At 46.7% G+C, this 23,410-nt stretch overlaps 1 protein-coding gene across 1 annotated transcript; it reads left to right on the top strand.

Annotated features, from left to right (window-relative positions):
• The first annotated feature begins 1,868 nt into the window (after positions 1-1,868).
• On the top strand, positions 1,869-22,105 carry BRI3BP (BRI3 binding protein). Its single transcript, XM_082640925.1, has 3 exons — positions 1,869-2,199; positions 12,713-12,815; positions 16,856-22,105. The coding sequence occupies exons 1-3, from the start codon at positions 1,999-2,001 to the stop codon at positions 17,275-17,277; spliced, it is 726 nt and encodes a 241-aa protein (XP_082497051.1). The 5' UTR covers positions 1,869-1,998; the 3' UTR covers positions 17,278-22,105.
• Positions 22,106-23,410: the final 1,305 nt, after the last annotated feature.

Here is a 23,410-nt window from a genome sequence, read left to right as displayed (position 1 = left end):
TGAGAGGCCCGCGTACCGCAAAAAAATAAAATAAAATAAAATACAGTGTGTGTGTGTGGAAAAAAAGAAAAGCCCCCACGAACACACAGGAGGTGCATGAGAGGATTTAGATAGTATACATATGAACATGCTTTTAATTAATTAAAAAGGATTTGGGGGGAAAAAGTTATAATGAGCAAATCAAACCTGTGTTTTCATGGGTTTTATTGCTTAGGATGATAGTGATCTACAGTTTCTTCTTTAAATAAGTTTATTTAAGTAAATACAAAGTGTGTTCATCTTCAAATTATTAGATAGGTAATAGAACATTCTCTTATATTTTCTTCTAAAATATTATATACCGAAGTATTATCTCCAGAAGTTATAAAGAACACACTATAAAGCAAAAGGAGAAAAGGCAAATACACAACAGCATGGATCTCATTAATATAATGTTGAACAAAAGAAGCCAATCACAAAAGATCATACTTTATGATCCAATTCACATAAAGTTCAAAAACAGGCAAAATGAATCCCCTAAATTTTGCAGGGGGCATAGTGAATGGGAGAGGGCAAAGGGAGCCATTTTGCAAAGCTGGTAATGTTCCTTTTCTCAACCTGGGTGCTGGTCACCTTGTGTGTCGTTTAAATTCATGGAGAGGCATCTTATGATTTGTGTATTTTTCTGTTGGTATGCTATACTTCAATATCAAAAAATTCCTTTAAAAAAAAGAAGAAATACAAGGCCAGTGAATATATGAAAACCTCACCAGGAATCTAGAAAAATGTAAGTTCAAAAAGAGGCAATTTTTCACTCTTTGGGTTGACAAAAGTTAAGTTTTATTTTCCTGGTGGTCTCAAAAAATGTCTGGTTAGACATGGTTTGATTTAGGATGCAAACAAGGCACTTGCGTTGTATTTGGTTATTATAGCTCTTAAGTCTTTTAAAACCAATAAAACTCCCCTGCCTTCATTTTTTATGTCATTTACTTATTGAGGAAACTGGGTCGTTAATCCTGTTGAATGCTCCACATTCTGGCTTTAGCTGATTGCTTCTGCTGCTTCTAATTTTTTTCCTCCATCCCCCATATTTCCTGTAAACTGTTGGTTAGATATGGAGGCCACATCAAGTTAGGGTCCAAAGTGTTTGGCAAGAATCCATCATAGGTGGCGCTGGTACTTGTGCCACTAAGACTGGCGGGTCCAGGTCCTGACCACCTGGCCCCTCCTTTTTTAAGTTCCCCACCGACCTGCCACCTTTTGGTTTTAGTGTCTTGATGATCGTGGCCTGGACCCGTCATTTCATTAAGGAGTGCAAACGGATTTTCTAATTTCTAATGTTCTAATCTCTTTCACTCCCTCCTCATTTACTAGCGGGACTTTCCTAAAAAGAACTTTCGGTCCTCAACTATTTTGTGACTCTGAAATAGAGTTCTTTGAAGAAGGGCAGGAGGGATGCTTAATGCTTTTCTTTTAAACATTTCAGAATGAATGAATAAGCTCGTGCCCATGCCATCGGCAACGGTGGCCAATTTTGGGGTGTCAAATTCAGCGATATATAAAATGTATACAGTTCATATTTTTCAATCAATTGCAGTCATTGTCCTTGTTGGGGCTGTTTCCACTTTTACAAGCTTGGGTTGCTTTTTATAGAAAAGTTAAAAATAAAAATTATTTTAAAAAAAGGAAAAGGTTAAAGCCCCACCAGGTCAGGGAAGACTTCCGGGGGGTGGGGGCGGGGAGATCATCAACCTCACAGCCGCCTCTCGCGCTCCGGCCAGGTCGCCGGAGGGTCCCGGGTCCGGGGGCGGAGCGCGGCGTGCGCAGGGCCTTCGAGGGAGTGCGCGCGGGGCGGGGCAGGTGGCGCGGCGGCGGCGGCGGCGGCGGCAGCGGCAGCGACGCGGGTAGAGGTGCGGCGCTCGGCCACCGAGCGCGCCAACGCGGTCCCAGCCGGAGCCGCGGCGTCCCACCGTGAGGCTCTCACCCTTCTCCCAGACCCCGCATCCCACCGGCCCCAGGATGGGCGCGCGCGCTTCGGGCGGACCCCGGGCCCAGACTGGGTTCCTGCTGCTGCTGCTGCTCGGGCTGCTGGCCCCGGGCGTGCAAGGGGCACGGGGCCGCGGCGGCACCGAGAAGAACAGCTACCGCCGCACGGTCAACACCTTCTCGCAGAGCGTCAGCAGCCTGTTCGGCGAGGACAACGTGCGCGCCGCTCAGAAGGTGGGCGCCGCGCCCGCGCTCGCGGTCACCTTGCCGCAGCCGCCGCGCACCCGGGGCCCGCCTGGGCCGTGCGCGGCCTCCGGGGCTGCAGGCCGGCCGGGGCGCGGGAAGAGGGGGGCCCGGGTCTGGGGCGGGGGAGCCCGTCCTGAGCCCCGGGGCCTTCCGCCTGCCGCCCAGGCCCTGCCCGGCCAGCGTTGGGTCTGGGGGCCGGTTCCGGCGCAGGGCCTCGGGGCGCCCTCTGTGCCATGCGGTACTTCTCCTTGGACCTTGCCCCCGGGGGTGTGCGACCCGGGTCTCCTCTGGGCGGCGCTGACGCCGGCCGCGCCTCTCATTCATTCATTCAACACGTTTGAATGAGCGTCTACTGTGAGCCAGGCACCGGGGCGGGGGTGGCGGGGGGGCGCCCTGCCAGCCAGCGCCCGCGCCCTCTCCCCACGCTGCTGCGCTCTCCCCAGCAACCCCGAATTTCCTGTAGCCTTGCACCCGACCCACTTCCCCTGAGCACCCGAGGCCCTCCTTCTTCTGCTTTGAAGATATTTAGGCTTTTTACTTTTTATTTTTTTAATTATTTTTTAAGAATGGGAGTAACGCAGTCTGCTCTGTTGCTTTGGCAACCTGGCACCATAACAACCCTTTTAAGCACCTACTGTGTGCTGGGCCTTTCACTTGGAGCGTTTTGTTTACTTTGGAGCTGTTGAGGAGCCTCAGACCCCTGGGGGTGGTGTTGAGCGCTCCGGAGAAGCGCAGGGAGTTCTTTCTCCCTTCTCTGCCCTTGGTAGCCGGGTGAGCCATTCGGGGTAAAAGTCCACCGAGAAAGGGGAAGTGAATAGGGGCACAGTTACCTGTGGTCAGGCGGTTCCTTGAGTACAGCCCTTACTGTTCGTCCTCTTAATTTCCTTTGCTCTGCGCCAGTCCTGGGGTTTTGGAGTGGAGAGAAGTTTGGGTTTAAGTTCCAGCTTTGACTGGATGGCTTTGGGCAAGTGGCTTCACTTTTTTGAGCCTCCGTTTCTTTATTCCTTAAATGGGCCTAATGATAATATCCTCTTGGTTATGAGTTTGTAATTGTGAATCGTTGGTACCTTCTTGGCCCAGAGTAACGGCAGAATCAGTGTGAGCTGCTGTTGTTAGTTAAGTTCCTGGCCAAGGAGCAAATCAACATTGCGAAGCCCCGCTGAAAGGGCTTTCAGGGTTTAAAAGAAGTTTTCTGGTGCTTGAGGTGGAGGGGAAAGAAAAGAACATTAAAGCCCAAATCAGATTGGCTGGATATTCTAATTGGATGAGATGAAATACGAGTTAATTTGTTGGGAAAACTAACTTCTGACCACCATCTCCTATGGGTGTTCTGAGCCTCCGTAGAGGTTGTGGGTTCTGGCGGGGATCTCTTTGTAGGTGGCCACGGAGGGAGAAAACAAAAACACCTGAGTGCAGAAAGGTGGCCGTCCAGTCTGCCTGAGCGTAAAGGGTGAATCTGCACTTCCCTCCTGCCATGTGCCTGAGCCATTTGAAGGCAGAAATCATTTCTTTTACAGCAAAAACAAGTCTGACTTTTTTTGAGGAGGCTAAGCACAAGTAACCCATGTCTTGGCCGACGGTCCTATCTGAGAATATAAGGTCCACGGACGTGAAATACAAAATAGATACTTGAGTTTAGATATGGGTTGGTGCCAGTAAGACAGCTGTATTCTGGCAAAGAATCTGAGAATCTCGAGGTCAGAAACGAAGTTTTGTGCCTTCAGTAGAGATGACAATAATACTAATTTGTTATTTGTTTAGGATGCACCTTTTTTCCTTTTTTTTTGGCCAGGCGACATGCAGGATCTTAGTTCCCTGACCAGGGATTGGCCAGGGATTGTACCTGAGCCCCCTGCAGTGGAAGCGCAGGATCTTAACCACTGGACTGCCAGGGAAGTCCCAAAATGCACCTTTTTAAAAACGATCTAATTGGTTTTATTCAGCAATTCATGAACTGGGCAGCATCCCTTCTAGCAAATAGGTGGTCCATGTTCTAAGTCCTTTTATAGGTAGAGGAACTCACTTAATCCTTAGAACAGACCTATGAGGTAGGTACTGTTAATGTTTTCCTTTTACACATAGGGAAACTGAGGCACAGAGTGGTGAAGTGACTGGCTTCAGGTCAGACTGGGTGGAAGAGCCAGGATTTGAACCAGGCACAGTGGGTCTGGGGACCACACTGGTACCCTCACTGGTCTTCCAGCATCATGACCCTTCCTGATTCCCCTAATTATTGTGGCATCTAGAATGAGGCTGCCCTGATATTTCCTGCCTAGTGTAGCCCAGACCGGCCAGGCTTGCGGGAGATTGTTTTGTTCATCTTAATTAAAAGAAACTGGATCTGCTAGCAACCGTAGCTTTCAGCAAGCCAGACCTGCTTAGTGGGTTGTGAAGTTTGAGGGCGTTTAATGAAACACTTCATGTTCTATCTAGGACTTGTCTAACATTAACCCCTGACCTTCTTCTGGTTTGGAGCATGGGCCTTGCTCTCCAACAGACATGGGTTCGAATCCCAGCTCTGCGTCTCACTAGCTCTCTGACCTTGGGCTGGTTGCTTGACCTCTGTGTGTCTCATTTGTGCAAAGGAGGTAAATTGGAGGGTTGAATATGATTAGTCAGGTTGTACAATACCAGGCACTTACTAAGCATTTAGTAAATGGTAGAAGATATTTATATAAGAAGGATTCGCCTGGTGTAATTCGGTGTAAGGAAGCACCGCCATTCAACCTACTCCTGATGGCCAGTGTTTCATTAGTCTCCTGTCTTTTGCCACGTGAATCCTGGCTGCAGTCAAGGTCCTTCTATATCAATTTTTTGGAGTGCGCTTAGACAAGTTCATCTGTAAATTGTTAGAAATGTAATTGCTGAGCCAAAGGATCTGTGCGTTTTAAAATTTTTAATTGAAATATAATTGGTGCACTTTTCTGTATGAGTTATACAACATAATGAATTGTCACACACCAAACACGCCCATGTGACCAGCATGTAGATCTAGAAAAGTATGGTCGAAATCCCCCTGCCCCAAGACAGCCCCTCTCCTGACGCTGCTAGCATAAATTAGTTTTTTTTTTTTTGTTTTTTTGTGGTACGTGGGCCTCTCACTGCTGTGGCCTCTCCCGTTGCGGAGCACAGGCTCCGGACGCGCAGGCTCAGCGGCCATGGCTCACGGGCCCAGCCGCTCCGCGGCACGTGGGATCTTCCCGGACCGGGGCATGAACCCGTGTCCCCTGCATCGGCAGGTGGACTCTCAACCACTGCGCCACCAGGGAAGCCCCATAAGTTAGCTTTGATTGCCGTGGCCTTTATGCATAGTTCCAGTTCATGTACTTTTTTAGTACCGAGAGATATTACTGAATTGTTTTCCAGTTATACTCCCATCATACGTGTGAGGGCTGGTTCCCAAACCCTCTCCAATGAAGTGTCAGTAAACTTTTTGGTTTGATTATTTTACTGTGAGATAGATGGTCTTTTCACTTATCCAGAATCCATTGGCGTCTTCTTTTCTGGGAACTACTTTTGGTTTTCCTTTGCCATTATTGAACTATTGGTCTTTTTTTTTTTTTTTAAGAGGCTTACATGCTTTTGCTTTGTAAGAAAATATTTTGAGCAGAGTAACTTTGACACTTTCCAGTCTTTTTTTTTTCCCCACCAACATTTTAACAGCTTTATGGAGGTGTAATCGACATAGACTACACATATTTAAAGTGGGACAAAAGTGTACACGTTGGTAAATTTTGCCATATGGATATACCCCTGAAGACATCACCACAATCAAAATAATATTTCCTTTTTATTTTGAAAAGCTGAAAGAATTGAATAAGGAGCAACTAGAAACTCCACCTGGGTTCACCATTTCCCCCCCAAACTGTTTCTTTTTCACTACAAGCACACACATACACACACTTTTTTTTTAAAGTAAATTGCAGACATCATGACACTTTCTCCTACGAAACCATCATACTATGACCCCTCCACCCCAAAACTTAAATTTAGTACAATAATATTTTGTAATATACAGCCCATATTTGCATTTCCTTTATAGCTTTAAAAAAAAAAAGTCAGCACCCAATCAACGATTGCTCATCACATTTGATTTTCATGTCTCTTTAGTTCCCTTTAGTCTGTCAAAGTCCCTTCACCCATTTGGGGGTAAGGGAGGCTTTTATCACATTGACATTTATGTCTTTTTTTTTTAAAATAGCTTTATTGAGCTGTAATTCAGATACTATACAATTCATTCATTGAAAGTTCCGTGATTTTTATTATATGCACAGGGTTGTGCAGCCATCACCACAGTCAATTTTAGAATACTTTCATCCCCCCTCCAAAGAAACCCTATATTCATTAGCAGTCACCCCACCTCCCCCAGCCCCTGATAACCCATCATCTTCTTTGTCTTTATGGATTCGCCTATTCTGTGCATTTCCTATAAATGGAATCATACAGTGTGGTCTTTTGCATCTGGCTTCTTTCTCACTCAGCATCGTGCTTTTAAGGTTCATTCCTTTTGTAACCTGTGTCAGTATTTCATACCTTCTTATGGCTTTTTATTTATCCATTTATCAGTCGATGGTCATTTGGGTTGTTCCCACTTTCTGGATTCTATGACTAGTGCTGCTCTGAACATTCATGTGCAAGTTTTTATGCGAATATATGTTTTCTGTATTTTGGAGTATGTACCTAGGAGTGGAATTGCTGGGTCGTATGGCAGCTCTCACATTTCAAGGAACCTCTGTACAGCTGTACCATTTTACGTTCCCACTAGCAGTGTATGAGGATTCCTTTCTCCCCATCCTCGCCAACCCATGTTCTTGTCTTCCCCCCACCCCTTGGATACATTTTATTTAATTTATTTTTTAATTGAAATATGGTTGATTTGCAATATTATATTAGTTCCAGGTGTACACCATAGTGATTCAATATCTTTTTGGACTATACTTCATTTATAGTTATTTTAGAATATTGGCTGTATTCCCTGTGCTGTACAGTATATCCTTGTAACTTATGTATTTTATACACAGGAGTTTGTACCTCTTAAACCCCTACCCCTATCTTGCCCCTCCCCCTTCCCTCTCCCCACTGGTAACCACTAGTTTGTTCTCTGTATCTGTGCGTCTGCTTCTTTTTTGTTATATTCACTGTTGTATTTTTTAGATTCCACATATAACAGTTATCATACAGTATTTGTCTTTCCTTCTTTCTTCCTTCCTTTTTAACTTTTTAGCTGCCTGGCGTGCAGGATCTTAGTTCCTGGACCAGGGATCGAACTTGCGCCCCCTGCAGTGGAAGCACGGAGTCTCTTTTTTTTTTTATAATTAATTTTTATTGGAGTATAGTTGCTTTACAATGTTGTGTTAGCTTCTACTGCACAGCAAAATGAATCAGCCATACATATACACATATCCCCTCCATTTAGGACACTACAGTGCATTAAGTAGAGTTCCCTGTGCTATACAGTATGTTCCCATCAGTTGTCTGTTTTATAGATAGTATCAATAGTGTATATGTGTCGATCCCAGTTCCTCCCACCCCACTCCTTTCCCCCTTGGTATCCATACATTTGTTCTCTACATCTACGTCTCTGTTTCTGCTTGACGGGAAGCGTGGAGTCTCAACCACTGGACCTCCAGGGAAGCCCCAGTTTTTGTCTTTCTCTGTCTGACTTATTTCACTAAGCGTAGTACGCTCCAGGTCCATCCAAGCTGTTGCAAATGGCAAAATTTCATTCTTTTTTATGGCCGAGTAGTATTCCGGGGTATGTGTGTGGGGGTGGTGTGTGTGCGTGAACCACATCTTTCTCCATTCATCTGTTGATAGTTGTCTGTCTCTTTTAGTGTAGCCACTTTAGTGGGGCTGACACGGTATCTCCGTGGGGTTGGGACAGGCCAGTTGACTTTTGAATTTTCGCACGATGCATCTTACCTGATTGCATCCTCAGGGTTAGATTGAGGAATTACAATTCCAGCAGGAATTCTACGCGAGGGTCTCGTGTCCTTGCTGGGGCAGCACATCAGGGCACAGGGTGTCGGCTTGTCCCATGACTTTGATCTTCCGTTGAGGCCTTCCATCCTGGAGGTGCCTTTTCCCCTATGTAATTCATTCGTGCAGGTGGTCTGCACGTGTGTTCCAGCACCTTCAGTTCACGTAACCTTCGTCTCTCACTGTGTTCCTCAGATGCTTGGGCAACCTCTGAACTGCAGAAACTCGCCCCTTCTCTGCCTTGCTCATGAAGACACATGTGCCCTTACAGCCTGATTTCCTGGGAGCCAGTGTGCACGTGCCTGGGGGTGATAGGGGCGAGGAGAACTTGGGATGCAGGACGTCCTCCAGATTTAGGAGGAGGGTGATGCAACCCTGAGCTGGAGTAATCGTGTTTTCTCCCATAGCCATGGCCACGGCCGCAGGCCTCCTGAGTCGGTTCACCTGAATCTCCCTCGTTTTAACTTTTCATCCTGAAAATTGTCCAACAGACACAAAGGGGGAAAGAAATGTATAATGAACCCCAGTACCCATCACTCAGCTTTGCCATTTTTGTTACATTGCTCTCCCCATCCAAAAAGTTTTTGAAGCCTGGCATAGTATTTTAAAGCTAATCCAAGACATAATGGTTTACTTTTGAATACTTCGGTGTGCGTCTTTAACAGGTGAACGTTTTGCAAAGATCATAGCCCCAGTACCATCGTCACAGCTCATGACAATTCTTTTTTTTAAATTTATTTTGTTAAAAAATATTTATTTATTGGCTGCATTGGGTCTTCGTTGCTGCGCGCGGGCTTTCTCTAGTTGCGGTGAGTGGGGGCTACTCTTCGTTGTGGTGCATGGGCTTCTCATTGCAGTGGCTTCTCTTGTTGTGGAGCACGGGCTCTAGGCACACGGGCTTCAGTAGTTGTGTCTCTCGGGCTCTAGAGCGCAGGCTCAGTAGCTGTGGCGCACTGGCTTAGTTGCTCCGTGGCATGTGGGATCTTCCCGGACCAGGGCTCGAACCCATGTCCCCTGCTTTGGCAGGCAGATTCTTAACCACTATGCCACCAGGGAAGCCCCAACAATTCTTTAATAACCAACCCAAGTCCATTTTCCGATTTCCCTGATCGACTCAAAATGTCTTTATGCAAAACTGCCTTGTTTGAATTGGGATCCAAACAAAGGCTACACTTGCATTTCACTGATACGTCTTTTAAGTCTCTCTCTCTCTCTCTTCGTTTTAATTTATTTATTTTCTTTGGCCTTGCTGCACACATGTAGGATCTTAGTTCCCTAGTTCCCCAACCAGGGATGGAGCCCGGGCCTCTTCAGTGAAAGCGCAGAATCCTAACCACTAGGCCACCACGGAACTCCCAAGTTTTGTTTTGTTTTAATTTTATTAAATTTTTTATTTATTATTAAAATTTTTATTGAGGTATACTTGATGTACAATATTATACAAATTGTACAATATTATATAAATTTCAGGGGTACAACATAGTGCTTCACAATTCTTACAGGTTATACTCCATTGATAGTTATTATAAGATATTGGCCATAGTTTATAGGTTGTAGAAAACATAAAACCTGTGCCGTAGGTTCAGCTTTTCACCTGATTTCTGTGAACTGCTTCAGGCTCCGGGCTCCGCTGAACCCCCGTCTTAGCCTGCAGGGCTGCCATGAGAAAGGACCACAGCCTGCGCAGCTTGCACAGAACTGTATCATCCGGAAGTTCTGGAGGCTGGAAACCTGAGATCGAGGTGCTGGCAGGGTTGGTTTCTCCTGAGGCCTGTTTCCTTGGCTGGCAGATGGCCGGCTTCTCCCTGTGTCCTCACGTGGTCTTTCCTCTGTGTGTGTCTATGTCCCCATCTCTTCTTGTAGGGCCACCAGTCCTGTTGGATCAGGGTCCCTCATACTGATCCCGTTTCACCCTCGCTGAGATTTGGAGGAACAGGGTGCAGCCCGCAGCACTCCCTGAGGGCTCCTGTGTCTTCACACAGACAAGGGAGCCAGGGAGTCACATTGCCCAAGGGGAAGCCACAGTGAGTGGTGCCAGCCCCCGGGGGCAGAGAGCAAGTGTGGTTCCCACCGCTCAGTCCAGAAGGCCCACGATGGGTCTGTCCCTGCAACACCCTCTCCTGCCCTGGCCAGTCCCCAGGGTGGGCCTGACTTTTCTCTGAGCAAGGCCAGACCCTGGTTGGGCCTGTGGGTTTCTGAGTACCTGCTTGAAGACGTTTGTTAGGGTGGGAAGGGGATGGCTCCGTTTGGAGAGAGGGCCGGACCTCCATCCTTGCTGGGAGCGCTGGGTTGCCACCCAGCAAATCCTAGCGTCGGACACAAGCAACCTAAGCAGCTCCCATGTCCTGAGGCCTTTACAGGTTCTTACGGCTGTCTTATCTTAGTCCCATTTTACAGCTGAGAAAGTGGAGGCACAGAGAGAGTCAGCAACAGCAGCAATTGTTGTCTCTTCCTCTCCAAATAAGTACTTCCTCACACCCTTTCTAGGAGAGCTGGTGCCCTTGAAAAGCCTGATAGCTTGTGCCGTGGAGCTCTTGCCTCTTTCCTCCACTTGAACAAAATGTACAAGTTGCTACCTATTGGCAAACGTGTACAGATCACGCGTACTTTAAAGAATTACGACAGGAACAACAATGCGGTAGATCCCTGAAAGGGAATGCTCTTTGGCAAGAAAGAGTAATTAAGTACCCATACATGCTGCAGCACGGGTGAACCTTGACAATGTTATTTTGAGTGCAAGGAGCCAGGCACAAAAGGTCACGGATTGCCTGATTCCACTGGTATGGAAAGTCCAGGAAAGGCAAATCCATGGAGATGGGAAGGAGATTAGTGGTTGCCTAGGTTGGGGGTGGGAGGCAATGGGGAGTGACTGCAGACGGGGACAAGACTCCTTTTGGGGTGATGAAAATGTTCTAACGTTAGGTTATGGGGAATTTCTAAAAAAAAGCTGTGAATCGTGCCTTTTAAAAACGGGAACTTTATGGTATGTAAATGATATGTCAGTAAGTTTCTAACCGGAAAAGAATTATAACTAAACCAACACCAGTGTGCCTTCTCTCCAGGTGATGATACATTCTCCGAAATCCCCTCACCCACCTACCCCTACCAAAGAGAGGGACAGTGACCCTCTCTTCTCTGACACACATACTTCCTCCTTTTTTTTTTTTTTACGTCAACCCTTCCATTATTTTTTTTTTACTCTTCCAGTTTAAAAAACCTTTTTTTAGATAGGAGTGTAGTTGATTTACAATGTTATGTGAGTACCCTTCCAGTTTTTAAATAGCAGCTTATTGAGGTATAATTCACATACCATACAGTTCATCCATTTAAAGTATATCATTCATATATAATTTCTGTATATTCACAGGGTTGTGTAACCATCACCACAGTCAACAGCAGAACATTTTCTTCACCTCAAAGAAAAACCCTTTAGCTATCAACCTCTCTCCCTAACCCCTAGCAACTGCTGATTTACTTTCTGTCTCTGGATCTGCCTATTCTGCATATTTCCTATACATGGAATCACAGTTTATGGCCTTTGCCTCTGGCTTCTTGTCCTTAGTGGAAGGTTTTTAGGTTTCATCCTTCTAGAAGCATGTGTCAGTACTTCATTCGTTTTCATGGCTGAATAATATCCCATCGGGTGGATATGTCAGGTTTATCCATTCACCAGCTGATGGCCATGTGGTCTTTAAATACACAAATCCCTTTGGTGCTTGCAGCTAGGAAATTTAAGGCTAAAGGGATGATGTCCTTGCAGAAGGGTCTTGGGGCCAAAGCTTCTGTTAGAAGATCGGGGACTTCCCTGGTGGTCCAGTGGGTAAGAATCCGTCTTGCAATGCAGGGGACTCCGGTTCGATCCCACAGGCCGTGGGGGCAACTAAGCCCGGGCCCAACACCGAAAGATCCCACGTGTCTCGACTAAGACCCAAGGCAGCCAAAAAGATAAATATTTTTTTTAAATACAGTGAAATGAAGCTGCACCTCATATTCATCCTCAGAGAGCTTCAGTAGCCCCGGGTCCTTAAAGCTGGGATGGACGTGGGTCTCTACTGTTTGCACACGCTAGGGAGATGCTGTTGGGACTCGAGTGTGAGAACCACGGTTCTCGCCTTTCAGAGTTGCTCCCAGGCAGCAGTGTCCCGGCCTCCGGGTGAAATAGGTTGGTTGCAGCACCTCCCACTGTTTAAAAATGAGACATCAGGAGGAGTCTTTGACAAAAGAGTCGGCCTAGAAGGGCTCCAGGAGGAATCGGAGCTGGAGTGAGCAGCTGTGCAGAGAGCTCCCGGCTCCCCCGATGCATCCCTTCCCCCGTAGGAGGGAGATTTGTCTAGATTCGCTTGGTTCTTGGCACCTGGCCAGTTAGTCCCGAGCTCCGTCAGTCCCCTGGGCTACGCGGCCAGTCCTGGGGTGGCCTTCGTCATCGGCCGGCTGTGTTTTCTCGTCCAAGTGTAAGCTTGGCCGGACTAGGCAGGAGGGAGCTTTGGCCGGGTTGGTAATGATCTCGCTCTCGTTTCTGCAGTTCCTGACGAGGCTGACCGAGAGGTTCGTGCTGGGAGTGGACATGTTTGTGGAAACCCTGTGGAAAGTTTGGGCGGAGCTCTTGGACGTCCTTGGACTTGACGGTAGGTGTGGGGGGCATTCATTTGAAGGCACTGTTTCATTCTGGTGCTTGTCAAATTATGGGAGTGGTACCCAGGGCGGGTGGCACAAGAGAAAACTAGGGGGGCAGTGAGGATACGAGAGAATCTTTTTTATTGTCATTGTTGCATGTGTAAATAGCTGAGATTCCCAGATGCTATTTAGGATAAGGTGCAGGTGGACAGTGCCAACTTGTGTGCCCCCAGGCAAACCTCGGGGACTGGAGGTGGAGTCTCTAGGTTGTTGGGGTCCGTAACCAACTACTCCAGTTACTTAGACAGAAAGGGATTTAGTACAGGGAATGCGGCGCTCACACAATCACCAGAAGGGCTGAAGGAGCGATGTGTGACCCCCCCCCAGGGTCTAGGAATTGGAAGGCAGCTGCTGGAACCCTTTGAATTCAAGCTCACAGCCCTGGTCCAGGCTGCTGCCTGTCTCCAGGAAGCCTGCAGCAGTGTGTGTCGGGGTCCCCCAGACCATCCCCAGGTCCTGTGCATCTCCAGGAGGACCCCCAGGACCCAGCATGTGGTCGTACCCACAGCTGTGGTGTATCACAGTGAAGGACACAAGGCACAGTCAGCAAAGGGAAAGGCTCACGGGGTGACGTCTGGGGGAACCAGGCACAGGCCCCCAGAGCCCTCTCCCAGGGGGGTCACACAGGACACCCTTTATTCCCCGAGGGAGGTGTCATCTACCAGGGACGCCCAGTAGAGGCTCAGCCTCCAGGGTGTTTATTGGCGGCTGGTCATGTAGGCGCCCTCTGCCTGCACCTTCCAAATTCCCGACTCCCCGAAGGAAAGCAGGTGTCAGCGTGAACCACACTGATTGTAAAAAACCTCCAAGCCAGGGAGCCCCTGTTCTTGGGGAGAGGAGGGAGCCCTCACTGCAATGTGTATGCAAGTCACTCAGCTCTCCAGGACGCTGACCAGGTGCCCCCAAGTTGAACTCAATTCTAACCCTATCGCCTTGGAGGTAGCATCTGATCCCACAGGTCAAGGGCTCAGTCCCACAATCGGCCCCACTTCAGACACGAGTCACAGATCCGGGTTGTCACCCGTGCTTCTGACAGACTAGTATAGATCAGAGGTTCCCACGACCCGTCCGCACCGTGGGTTCAATTAATTTGCTAGAGCCGCTTGCAGAGCTCAGGAAAGTTTACTCACTGTCTGTTTACTCACTCACCAGATTACTGGTTTATTATGAAAGGATATAACTCAGGAACAGCCAGGTGAAGGAGATGCATGGGGCAGGGTTGGCGGGCAGGGACTCCGAGCTTCCACGTTCTGAGTTCTGTTGTCTCCTTGGCCATTGGTGATGGATTCAACCTTCAGCCCCTCCTGGAGGTTAGAGGGCCCAACCCTCTAATCATCTGGTTGGTTCCCCTGGCAACCAGCCTACATCCTGAGAGGCTTTCCAGAATCACCTGATTAACAAGCGCAGGTGTGGGTGAAAGGGGCTATGAATTATCAAGACACTTCTGTTGCACTTGTCACTTAGGAGATTCCAGAGGTCTTAGGAGTCTATGCCAGAAATGGGGATGGACACCAAATACATGTTTCTTAAGCATCACAACCTCACACTCCAGAAATCCAAGTTCCCAGATGCCAGCCAAGGGCCCGCCTTGCCAGCAGGTGATTCTAAAGAGTGGCCTCAGGCCTGCTGGGTGAACTCTTCCCTGCACAGCTCCTAACTAGGGTCCCTTCTTAACAAATCAGCCAGAGCAATTTTTTTTATTACTGCTTTTATAGTAATGATTTAAAAAAAAAGTCACTCTCCTTAAAGCTGCCCGGTGACTTCTTGCTGCACTTGGAATCGACCAGGTTCACACCAAGGACACTGCAAGCAGCAAGGATCTGCCCAGCCCCCATCCTGTTCTTGGACACGCTGGGGTCTTTGACACCTTCCTGTCCCTCCAGGTGTTCCCTGCTGGGGATGATCCTCCCAGCCCTTTGCCTGCTCCCATCTTTCCCATGCTTGGGTCTCTGGTACGTGACACCTCCTTCAAGAGGCCCCTCCTGACTACCCTGTGTGAGGAACCTTGTCCTTAGTTCTCACCCTCAGCTGTAACATCTCCCTCCTGTGTGCGTGTGTTACGCACCTCCCTTCTGAGATCCCGTGAGTGGGGTCTTGCCCACCTCCTCCAGGCTGCAGCCTCGGGCCTGGCTCTGCCCTGGCACAGAGGGGCCCATCGTTAATAAGAATTGGAGGCCTGGGCTTCCCTGGTGGTGCAGTGGTTAAGAATCTGCCTGCCAATGCAGGGGACACGAGTTCGAGCCCTGGTCCGGGAGGATCCCACATGCTGCGGAGCGACTAAGCCCGTGTGCCACAACTACTGAGCCTGTGCTCTAGAGCCCGTGAGCCACAACTACTGAGCCTGTGTGCCACAACCACTGAAGCCCGCATGCCTAGAGCCCGTGCTCTGCAACAAGAGAAGCCACCGCAATGAGAAGCCCGCGCACCGCAACAAAGAGTAGCCCCTGCTTGCCGCAACTAGAGAAAGCCCCGGGCGCAGCAACGAAGACCCAACACAGCCAAAAATAAAATTAAAAAAAGAACAACAACGAACTTTTGGTGTGTGTATATATACAATGGAGTATTATTTAACCATAAAACGAAGGAAATCCTGCCGTTTGAAACAACGTGGATGGACCTGGAAGGCATTAAGCTAAGTGAAATAAGAGAAAGGCAAATACTGTAGGATCTCACTTATATGTGGAATTAAAAAAAAAAACCTCATAAAATGAGAGATCAAATTTGTGGTTGCCAGAGACAGCAAGTGGGAGGCAGGGGAATTGGAGGAAGATGGTCAAAAGGTACAAATTTGCAGTTACAGGATAGATAAGTCCTGGGGATGTCACGTACAACATGATGACGGTAGCTAACACTGCTGTACCGTATAGTTGAAAGTTATCAGGAGAGTTATTAGATCCTAAACGTTCTCAGGAAAAGGAAAAAACTTTTTTTTTTTTTTGTATCTATATGAGGTGATGGATACTAACTAAACTTGTGGTCATCTCACAATATATGTAAGTCAAGTCACGCTGTACACTTTGAACTTATATAGTGCTGTACGTCAGTTATATCTCAATAAAACTAGGAAAGAAAGCTGCATGCTGAAGTAGGATGTGTGCCTCTTTCAAATGGTTTGGTTAAAAAGAAAAAAAAATGGTATGTGACTAGAAATGGAGCAAAATGTTAACCATTGTTAAACCTAGGTGGTTTTGATAGGAGTATTTATTTTACTATCCTTTAAAATTTTCTATTTGAAAATTTTCTTAAGTCAGGCACACAGAAGATGCAAGTCCTCCATTTCACTCCATTCTTAAGATGGAACTTCATGTGTGGGTACCAGTTACAATTAGGTTTGACTGTGAGTAACAGAGACCCCAAATAACAGTAGCTTAAACAAGATGGAAGCTTATTTCCCTTATGTGAAAGTTCACAGGTAGGTGGTTAGGCAGGTAGGTGGCTTTGTAGCACATTCTCCTCGGGTCCGAGGCCCCTTCCATCTTATTGCTCCCCAATTGGTGACCTCCCTTCCCTCATGACACAAGACAGCTGCTCCTATTCCAGCCATCTCATCTACATTCCAGCAGGCAGAAGAAGAAGAGGTAACGGGCATATTCCCACTACTTCTAGGAAGCCACCCCAAAACATTTCTGCTTACCTCTCCTTGACCAAAACTTAGTTATGTAGCCGCAAGGGAGGCTGGGAAACGTCCTTATCCTAGGCAGCCATGTGCCCAGCCTAACACTGGGCATTGGTTACTATGGAAGACAGGAAGGAAGGAAATTGAAGGCCAGTTTTCAGGCTCTGCCCCACCTGAAAGGTGTTTCAAACCCACGATATGACGGCGTTGCCCTGTCTTTTCCCAGGACTTAGTATAAAGGCTAATGAGGCAGCCGACTTTAGTTCCTTGGGTGTAGCAGAGGCGCAACCAGTGAGCTGAGCTGCCCACCCCCGGCTTGCAGAGAACCCCCTGACCCCGTGTAACCGGCCGCTGTCCCTCTGTTCTGTCCTGCAGTCTCGAACCTGTCCCAGTACTTCAATCCGAGCTCGGTGGCCAACAGCCCCACACGTGCCCTCCTGCTGGTGGGTGTCGTCCTCCTGGCCTACTGGTTCTTGTCTCTGACCCTGGGCTTCACCTTCAGCGTCCTGCACGTGGTGTTCGGCCGCTTCTTCTGGGTGGTGCGGGTCATCCTGTTCTCCATGTCGTGCGTGTACATCTTGCACAAGTACGAGGGCGAGCCCGAGAACGCCGTGCTGCCTCTGTGCTTCGTGGTGGCCATCTACTTCATGACCGGGCCCATGGGCTTCTACTGGCGCAGCAGCCCCAGTGGCCCCAGCGTGGAGGAGAAGCTGGAACAGCTGGAGAACCAGGTCAGACTGCTCAACATCCGTCTCAACCGAGTGCTGGAGAGTCTTGACCGCTCCAACGGCAAGTGACAACCAGCCAGCCGGCCGGGTCCCCTCCTCCCGGCGCCCTCTCTCCGGAAACAAAAAAGAAGAAGGAAAAAAAGAACGCCAAACCCCAAACAATCTTAATAAACATGTCTGAGCAGGAGAGTGGCGCTTTGCGAGGGTGTTTCCGGCCACAGTGTCAACTCTTAGGACATCTTCCGGGAAGAATGGGACAAGATCGTTGATGTAGAACTAACTACCCACCAAGTGTCATTAGTGGAAAAAAATCTTTTTTAAACAAAGGATATAACCATATTAGCTGTACAGGAAGAGAAGTTTATCTGTGCATAGAGCATAAAGTTAATTTTTTCAAGCATTTAAATACACCTTTTGTAAGGTTTTCTAACAGAGGCAGATCGAGTTAAGTTCTAATAAACTTAAAACTTTACAGGGAGGGGACGAAATTGCTAATTCGACCTTTTGGAAGAGTTTCAAGGCAAGCATTTGTTTTTGCAGCGTAGGGATTGGTGGGTGAGGTCTGTGTGCAGTCTTTTCAGGTTCCAAAGCTGTGACCTTCATTTCATGTTGTTTTTCATTGATGTCGATTTGATGAATGTTGTCGCTTCTGAATGTGGGCCATTGGGTTTCAAGGATGAAACTAAACATCTTTTGGATCCTAGTGACCCCAGCCAAGCCCCCTTCAATCCTATTTCTAAATGAAGAAATCATTATTTGTAGAAAACCTAAGATTTTTTTCCCCCTTCTGTACTTGGATGTATTTTAACCTCAACATTTTGTAAAGGGAAATTCAAGGACCAGGCAAAGAAATGTCCTTGGGGTTTGATGCCGGGAGCTGCTTGGGTCAGCTCATTCAGGAATCTATTTGATGTCCTAATTTCACTATTTGCCAGCTAGGTTGATACAGGAAAGATACACTCTCTAGGGTTTTTTGTTTATTTGTTTCATCTTGGTTTGGGGGGACTCAGGACCTTAGAAGGAAAACCAACCATAGCAGCTAATATCATTTTCAAGTCTGTTGCTGCTTATAAAGCATTCTCAGGAACAATAAGCAGGAATAAGCCAGACTTGGAGAAGATCTGAATTATTTTTCCTGAAATTTTTACAGTACATGTGTTAGGTGCTTTTTGCCTGGAGTCTGGGGTGACCTCATTTTTAGGTGGTCCCTAGGGGCAGAGAGAGGTATGTGCAGGGCAGACAGCTGCGGGGTCCTGGACAAACAGGGCTTTGCAAGGCTTGGATCAGGGGCTAGTGGAGATGCCCCTTTCTGGGCACTAACAAGCACAGGAGGGCAAGGAAAGGATTCCCCAGGTTTTGATGCCAGGGGTCATGACTGTCTTTCCCTGCCCACCTGCGTCATGCCCTAGCAGCCCCCTCACAGGAGCCCCTCTACGCAGGTTTGCAGAGTCCCCTGTCAGATCAGGTAGAACCAAGACCTTTTGGTCCAGGTATCATTTTGGGGAAAACTCAGCTGCCTGCCAACTCCTCCTGTGCTGCTTTTCTGTGACGTTTTACTTGGGGTTACAAGTACCTGGAAAACGGAAGCAAATGTTTTCTGAGGATGTTTATGAAACTTCTGTTTTTAAGGTGCACAACAACGGGACCCAAACTCTCCAGCATTCAGTTCGCTTCCTGAAACGCATGTTCTCTAGAATTTGCTTGGGCAAATCTTTACCCATGGGCATTTGACCCCCGTGTTTTCTGCATTGAAACCGTTCCAGTTTTGTCAGTTAGATACTGACAGACAAATCTGTTTTAGCACAGGGTACGAAGAACTCCAGGGAGGTTATCTTTGCCTTCCTTTCTTTTGTGCATTTGGCTTCTGTGTATTTGGCATGTTTAGGTATTTGCTTTGCTCCTGTTAGCCAGAAGGGAAATTGACATTCTCTGTGCAAAGCTTTTAAGTCTTAAATTACTGTTCTGGGTATAACACCCACTCTGTTCTCTCACCCACCCTCACACATGGAAACCTGATGGGCACTGCGCTGTATTGAGATCCAGGCAGGAAAACCAGTTTAACTTCTAGTAGCTCGAGGAAGGCTCACGTGTCTAGTTGCTGGTGGACTCAGGCCACAGCATCAACTGGAAATTGCTGTCGAGAATATGCACCTTGTTTTCCAAATTGGCTAAGTGTAGGCTATGAAGCCAGTTTTATAGTTCAGTACACTCAGAGGAATAATGTCTTTATTTTTAACAAAAGTTAAATAGTTAATTAGTTCACTAGAAGTATCACTTCAGGGTAGAACAGTCCTTGAAATTCTGATAGAAATCACGGATGTTTGATCTGAATAAGGCCTGCTTTTTAATGCATAAATTTGACTTTTGCTTGGGCGTGTTCTTAACCCCAGATAATTTGGGTTTTTTTTTTTTTTTTGCTTTCTCCATTCCATGGAAGCTTGTAGGGTATTTGGCCTCCCCCATGCCCCCTCATCTCTTCCTTTTTTCTCTCTTTTGTACATGGAGAAATGTATTTTTGTACCATATCTCATACCTTGAAGAGAAACCTTTTTTATATCTTCAGGGCTGTAGAATATATTAGTGTAACACATCATTCAACGTGGTATGAAAACATACTGACGAAAACTACTGTGGATCTCTGTTTTAGTTAAGACTCAGTTTTTTAGGTATCTTCAAATTCATCAATGTTAATTTCCCAGTGCTTCAGTATCACAGTAAATACCAAGAACAGAAAATAGTCCAGAAAAGAGAAAGGACCAGCTATCTCCAGATTGCTAGATTTCTGTGGGTATCTGGGGATAATGTTTGGAGCAATCTCTTCCTTGACATCCTAGCAAAGATGCTTTCATGGCACATCAGCCTTCTGTAAATGTGTTTTCCAGTACCAATCAGCGTTACCTGCCTTCTGGGTTTTTTGGTTTGCTCATTTTTGGTTTTTGTACCCCATATCATTTCTGGTAGCAAAGTGCAACAACAGAATTTCCTGAAAGCTAGCCTTGTGAATTATGCCAGGGGTCTTAACTTATGAAGGTGACCGAGTGACAGCACGGGGAGAGGTTAGTGCCGTTGAAAGAAGGTTTTTAATACCCACAGTTTCCTGGAGACGACAAGCACACCATGCCACGTGGGACCACAGGAAGCCTGATCCATGCAGGGTCAGGAAGCAGACGGAGGGGAACTGGGTCTGTGCTCTTCTGACTGTGGTGGGATGTAGCTAGTTGGGGACATCACCTGTTGGAACTAAGGGTGAACATGTAGGGTGGGGTCGGTGCTTGGGAGGGTTAGAATAGGACTTCTGTACACCCACGAGGGCTGGCTTGCAGGGAAGATGAAAATCACTTTGGTCGTTAGTCTGGCCTTGTGATCCAGCAGCCTCCTGGCTAGGACTAACATGTCAGATGTCCAGTGCAGAATCTGAAACATGGCAAAGACACCTGCTCCCTAGTGGGAGTCCTGCTTTGCTTCATCTCCATGCTTCCGGCTGCTTCTTAAGATGCTTTTGAGGAATGATACCTGCCTTACAATGTGACACCTGAGCACTTCTCCCTGATGGGTTTTGAATTGGCTGATTTAATCAAAAAACCAGCTCTCCCATCCAGCTAGCTCGCTTTAAAAGGAATTCCTGGGACTTCCCTGGCGGTCCAGTGGTTAGGACTCGGTGCTCTTACTGCCGTGGCCTGGGTTCAATCCCTGGTTGGGGAACTAAGATCCTGCAAGCTGCTCGGCACGGCCAAAAAAATAATAATAATAAAAGGAATTCTTTAAGGTCCTAAAGGTGTCAACCTGCTCCCCCAACTTTTTTTTTTTTTGCGGTACTTGGGCCTCTCACTGTTGTGGCCTCTCCCGTTATGGAGCACAGGCTCCGGACGCACAGGCTCAGCGGCCATGGCTCGCGGGCCCAGCCGCTCCGCGGCATGTGGGATCTTCCCGGACCGGGGCACGAGCCCGTGTCCCCTGCATCGGCAGGCGGACTCTCAACCACTGCGCCACCAGGGAGGTCCTCCCCCAACTTTTAAAAATAATACATCATCATTTTTGTTTATGGCCATTTGAGTAGTTGAGCCTTTCCTCTTCACTTGTGAATAATAGAAGTATATATTTTTGCAGGATCTAACACAGTCCCCTTAAAATTAGTATTGGATAACCATCAATATGGTGTATAGTATCTGGGATGAACAAACCTTATCCAGCGTACTCAGTTCTGTGCCCTGCTCTTCACTGATTCCTTGATATGTAGGAGATGCCCCAGCACCAGTTTTTCCCTGGTGATGGCATAAAAAGCTGATTGTCCTTTGCACCGTCTACCGAAGACCTGCGGCAGCTAACGTTGTTATGAGCCATACGTTCTCATGTCTTTTTGCATATTTAAAGGTTTTATTGTAGTGTCAGTTTAATATCCGCATGTGTGTTAAATCTTTGAATACTGTAATTAAATCGATTTCTTGTGGTGGTGATTAGCTCTCACTTAAAATTATTTCCCTCTTAACTGGAAATCATATTTGTGAGGTATGGTACCCATCATCCACAGTGTATTCATGAGTCAAATTTGTATTTTGTGTATCTGGTTATAAATTTTACGTAGCATTTAATTTCATACTATAAATCCACTTGATTTTAATATAGTGGTGTGTGTGTGTGCGTATGTGGTGTGTGCGCACTTTAGTTTCATGAGCCTTGGGAAACTGATTCTACAAATATCATAAATAGACATAGATGTATAAGGCTTATTTTTTTGGCAGGGCGAGCCGTACACCCCTCTTATTTATTAAATCACTGGCTTTGGTGTTATGTAGAGATATTTGTAGACCGATTTCAGAACAGAATTAAAATATTGTGAAAATTAACAGCTTAATAAATGTTTATGGTAATTTTGTTGTACAGACTTCCTAAATATATTTCATTACTTCCAACCAAGCATTTGTGGAGTTTTCCCAATCTTGACCTGTGATGCTGATTCCATGATTCTGTTCCCCAGTCCAAGGAGAGTCATACAATCTTGAATCTAATTGTTTGATTGGAGGTAGTGTTGCCACATAAAATACAGGACACCCAGTTAAATCTGAGTTTCAGATAAACAACAAATGCTTGTTTAGTATAAATATGTCCCGTGCAATATTTGGGACACGCTTACACCAAAGGAAAAACAAAAAAGAGTTGTTGCTTATCTGAAATTCAACTGGGCATTGTATATTTTTATTTGCTAATTCAGGCAATCCTAGCAGGGTATAGCAACTGATGTACACACCTCCACCCCACCCTGAACTGGAATGCTTCTGTGGGTACTAAAAATTGTTCCCTGGCCTTAGCAAACATTCAGGAACAAATGTAAAAGGGGAACAGAGACATTAAATACACTTATGACCTGAGAGTATTGCTCCTGGGAATATTTATATTGCAAAAAAAATTTCACAGGGGTCTCCAGGGGACAGTTTGAGGCCAGTTATGGTGACGTAATCTGGAGGCCCCTGGCTGGCCCAGCACTGGGAGAGCGAACAGGTCAAAAGCAGGGACCTCACACCACGGAGGACAATGCAGCAGTGAGTCGCAGCATCAGTGCTGGGTGAGAAAGTGGGTACGGGAAGGAGGAATGACAACATTGCCCACTTGAGTGAGTTAAATACATCTGATTAATCATTTTGCAAGAGTACATTAAAAAAAAAGAAATATCTGCGCACCCCAGTGTTCTTAGCAGCACTATTCACAATAGCCAAGACATGGAAACAACCTAAATGTCCATCGACAGAGGAATGGATAAAGAAGATGTGGTACATATATACAATGGAATATTGCTCAGCCATAAAAAAGAATGAAATAATGCCATTTGCAGCTACATGGATGGACCTAGAGATTATACTAAGTGAAGTAAGTCAGAGACAAATATATGATTCATATCACTTATATGTGGAATCTAATAAAAAATTATACAGATAAACTTACTTACAAAACAGAAACAGGCTCGCAGATCTTGAAATCAGACTTATGGTTACCAAAGGGGAAACGGGGGTGGGAAGTGATAAATTAGTAGATCGGGATTAACGTATACACACTACTATATAGAAAATAGATAGGGAGTGGTTAGGATTTGGTGCTCTCACTGCTGTGGCCAGGGTTCAGTCCCTGGCTGGGGAACTGAGATCCCACATGCCTTGCAGCGGTGGCCAAAAAATAAAATAGATAACTAATAAGGACCTACCGTATAGCA

Source organism: Mesoplodon mirus (genome assembly GCF_964341445.2).
Source record: "Mesoplodon mirus genome assembly, chromosome: 13".
Taxonomy (NCBI): Eukaryota; Metazoa; Chordata; class Mammalia; order Artiodactyla; family Ziphiidae; genus Mesoplodon; species Mesoplodon mirus.
The sequence above is the reverse complement of the archived record's forward strand: the minus strand, read 5'-3'. Positions and strand labels throughout refer to the sequence as shown.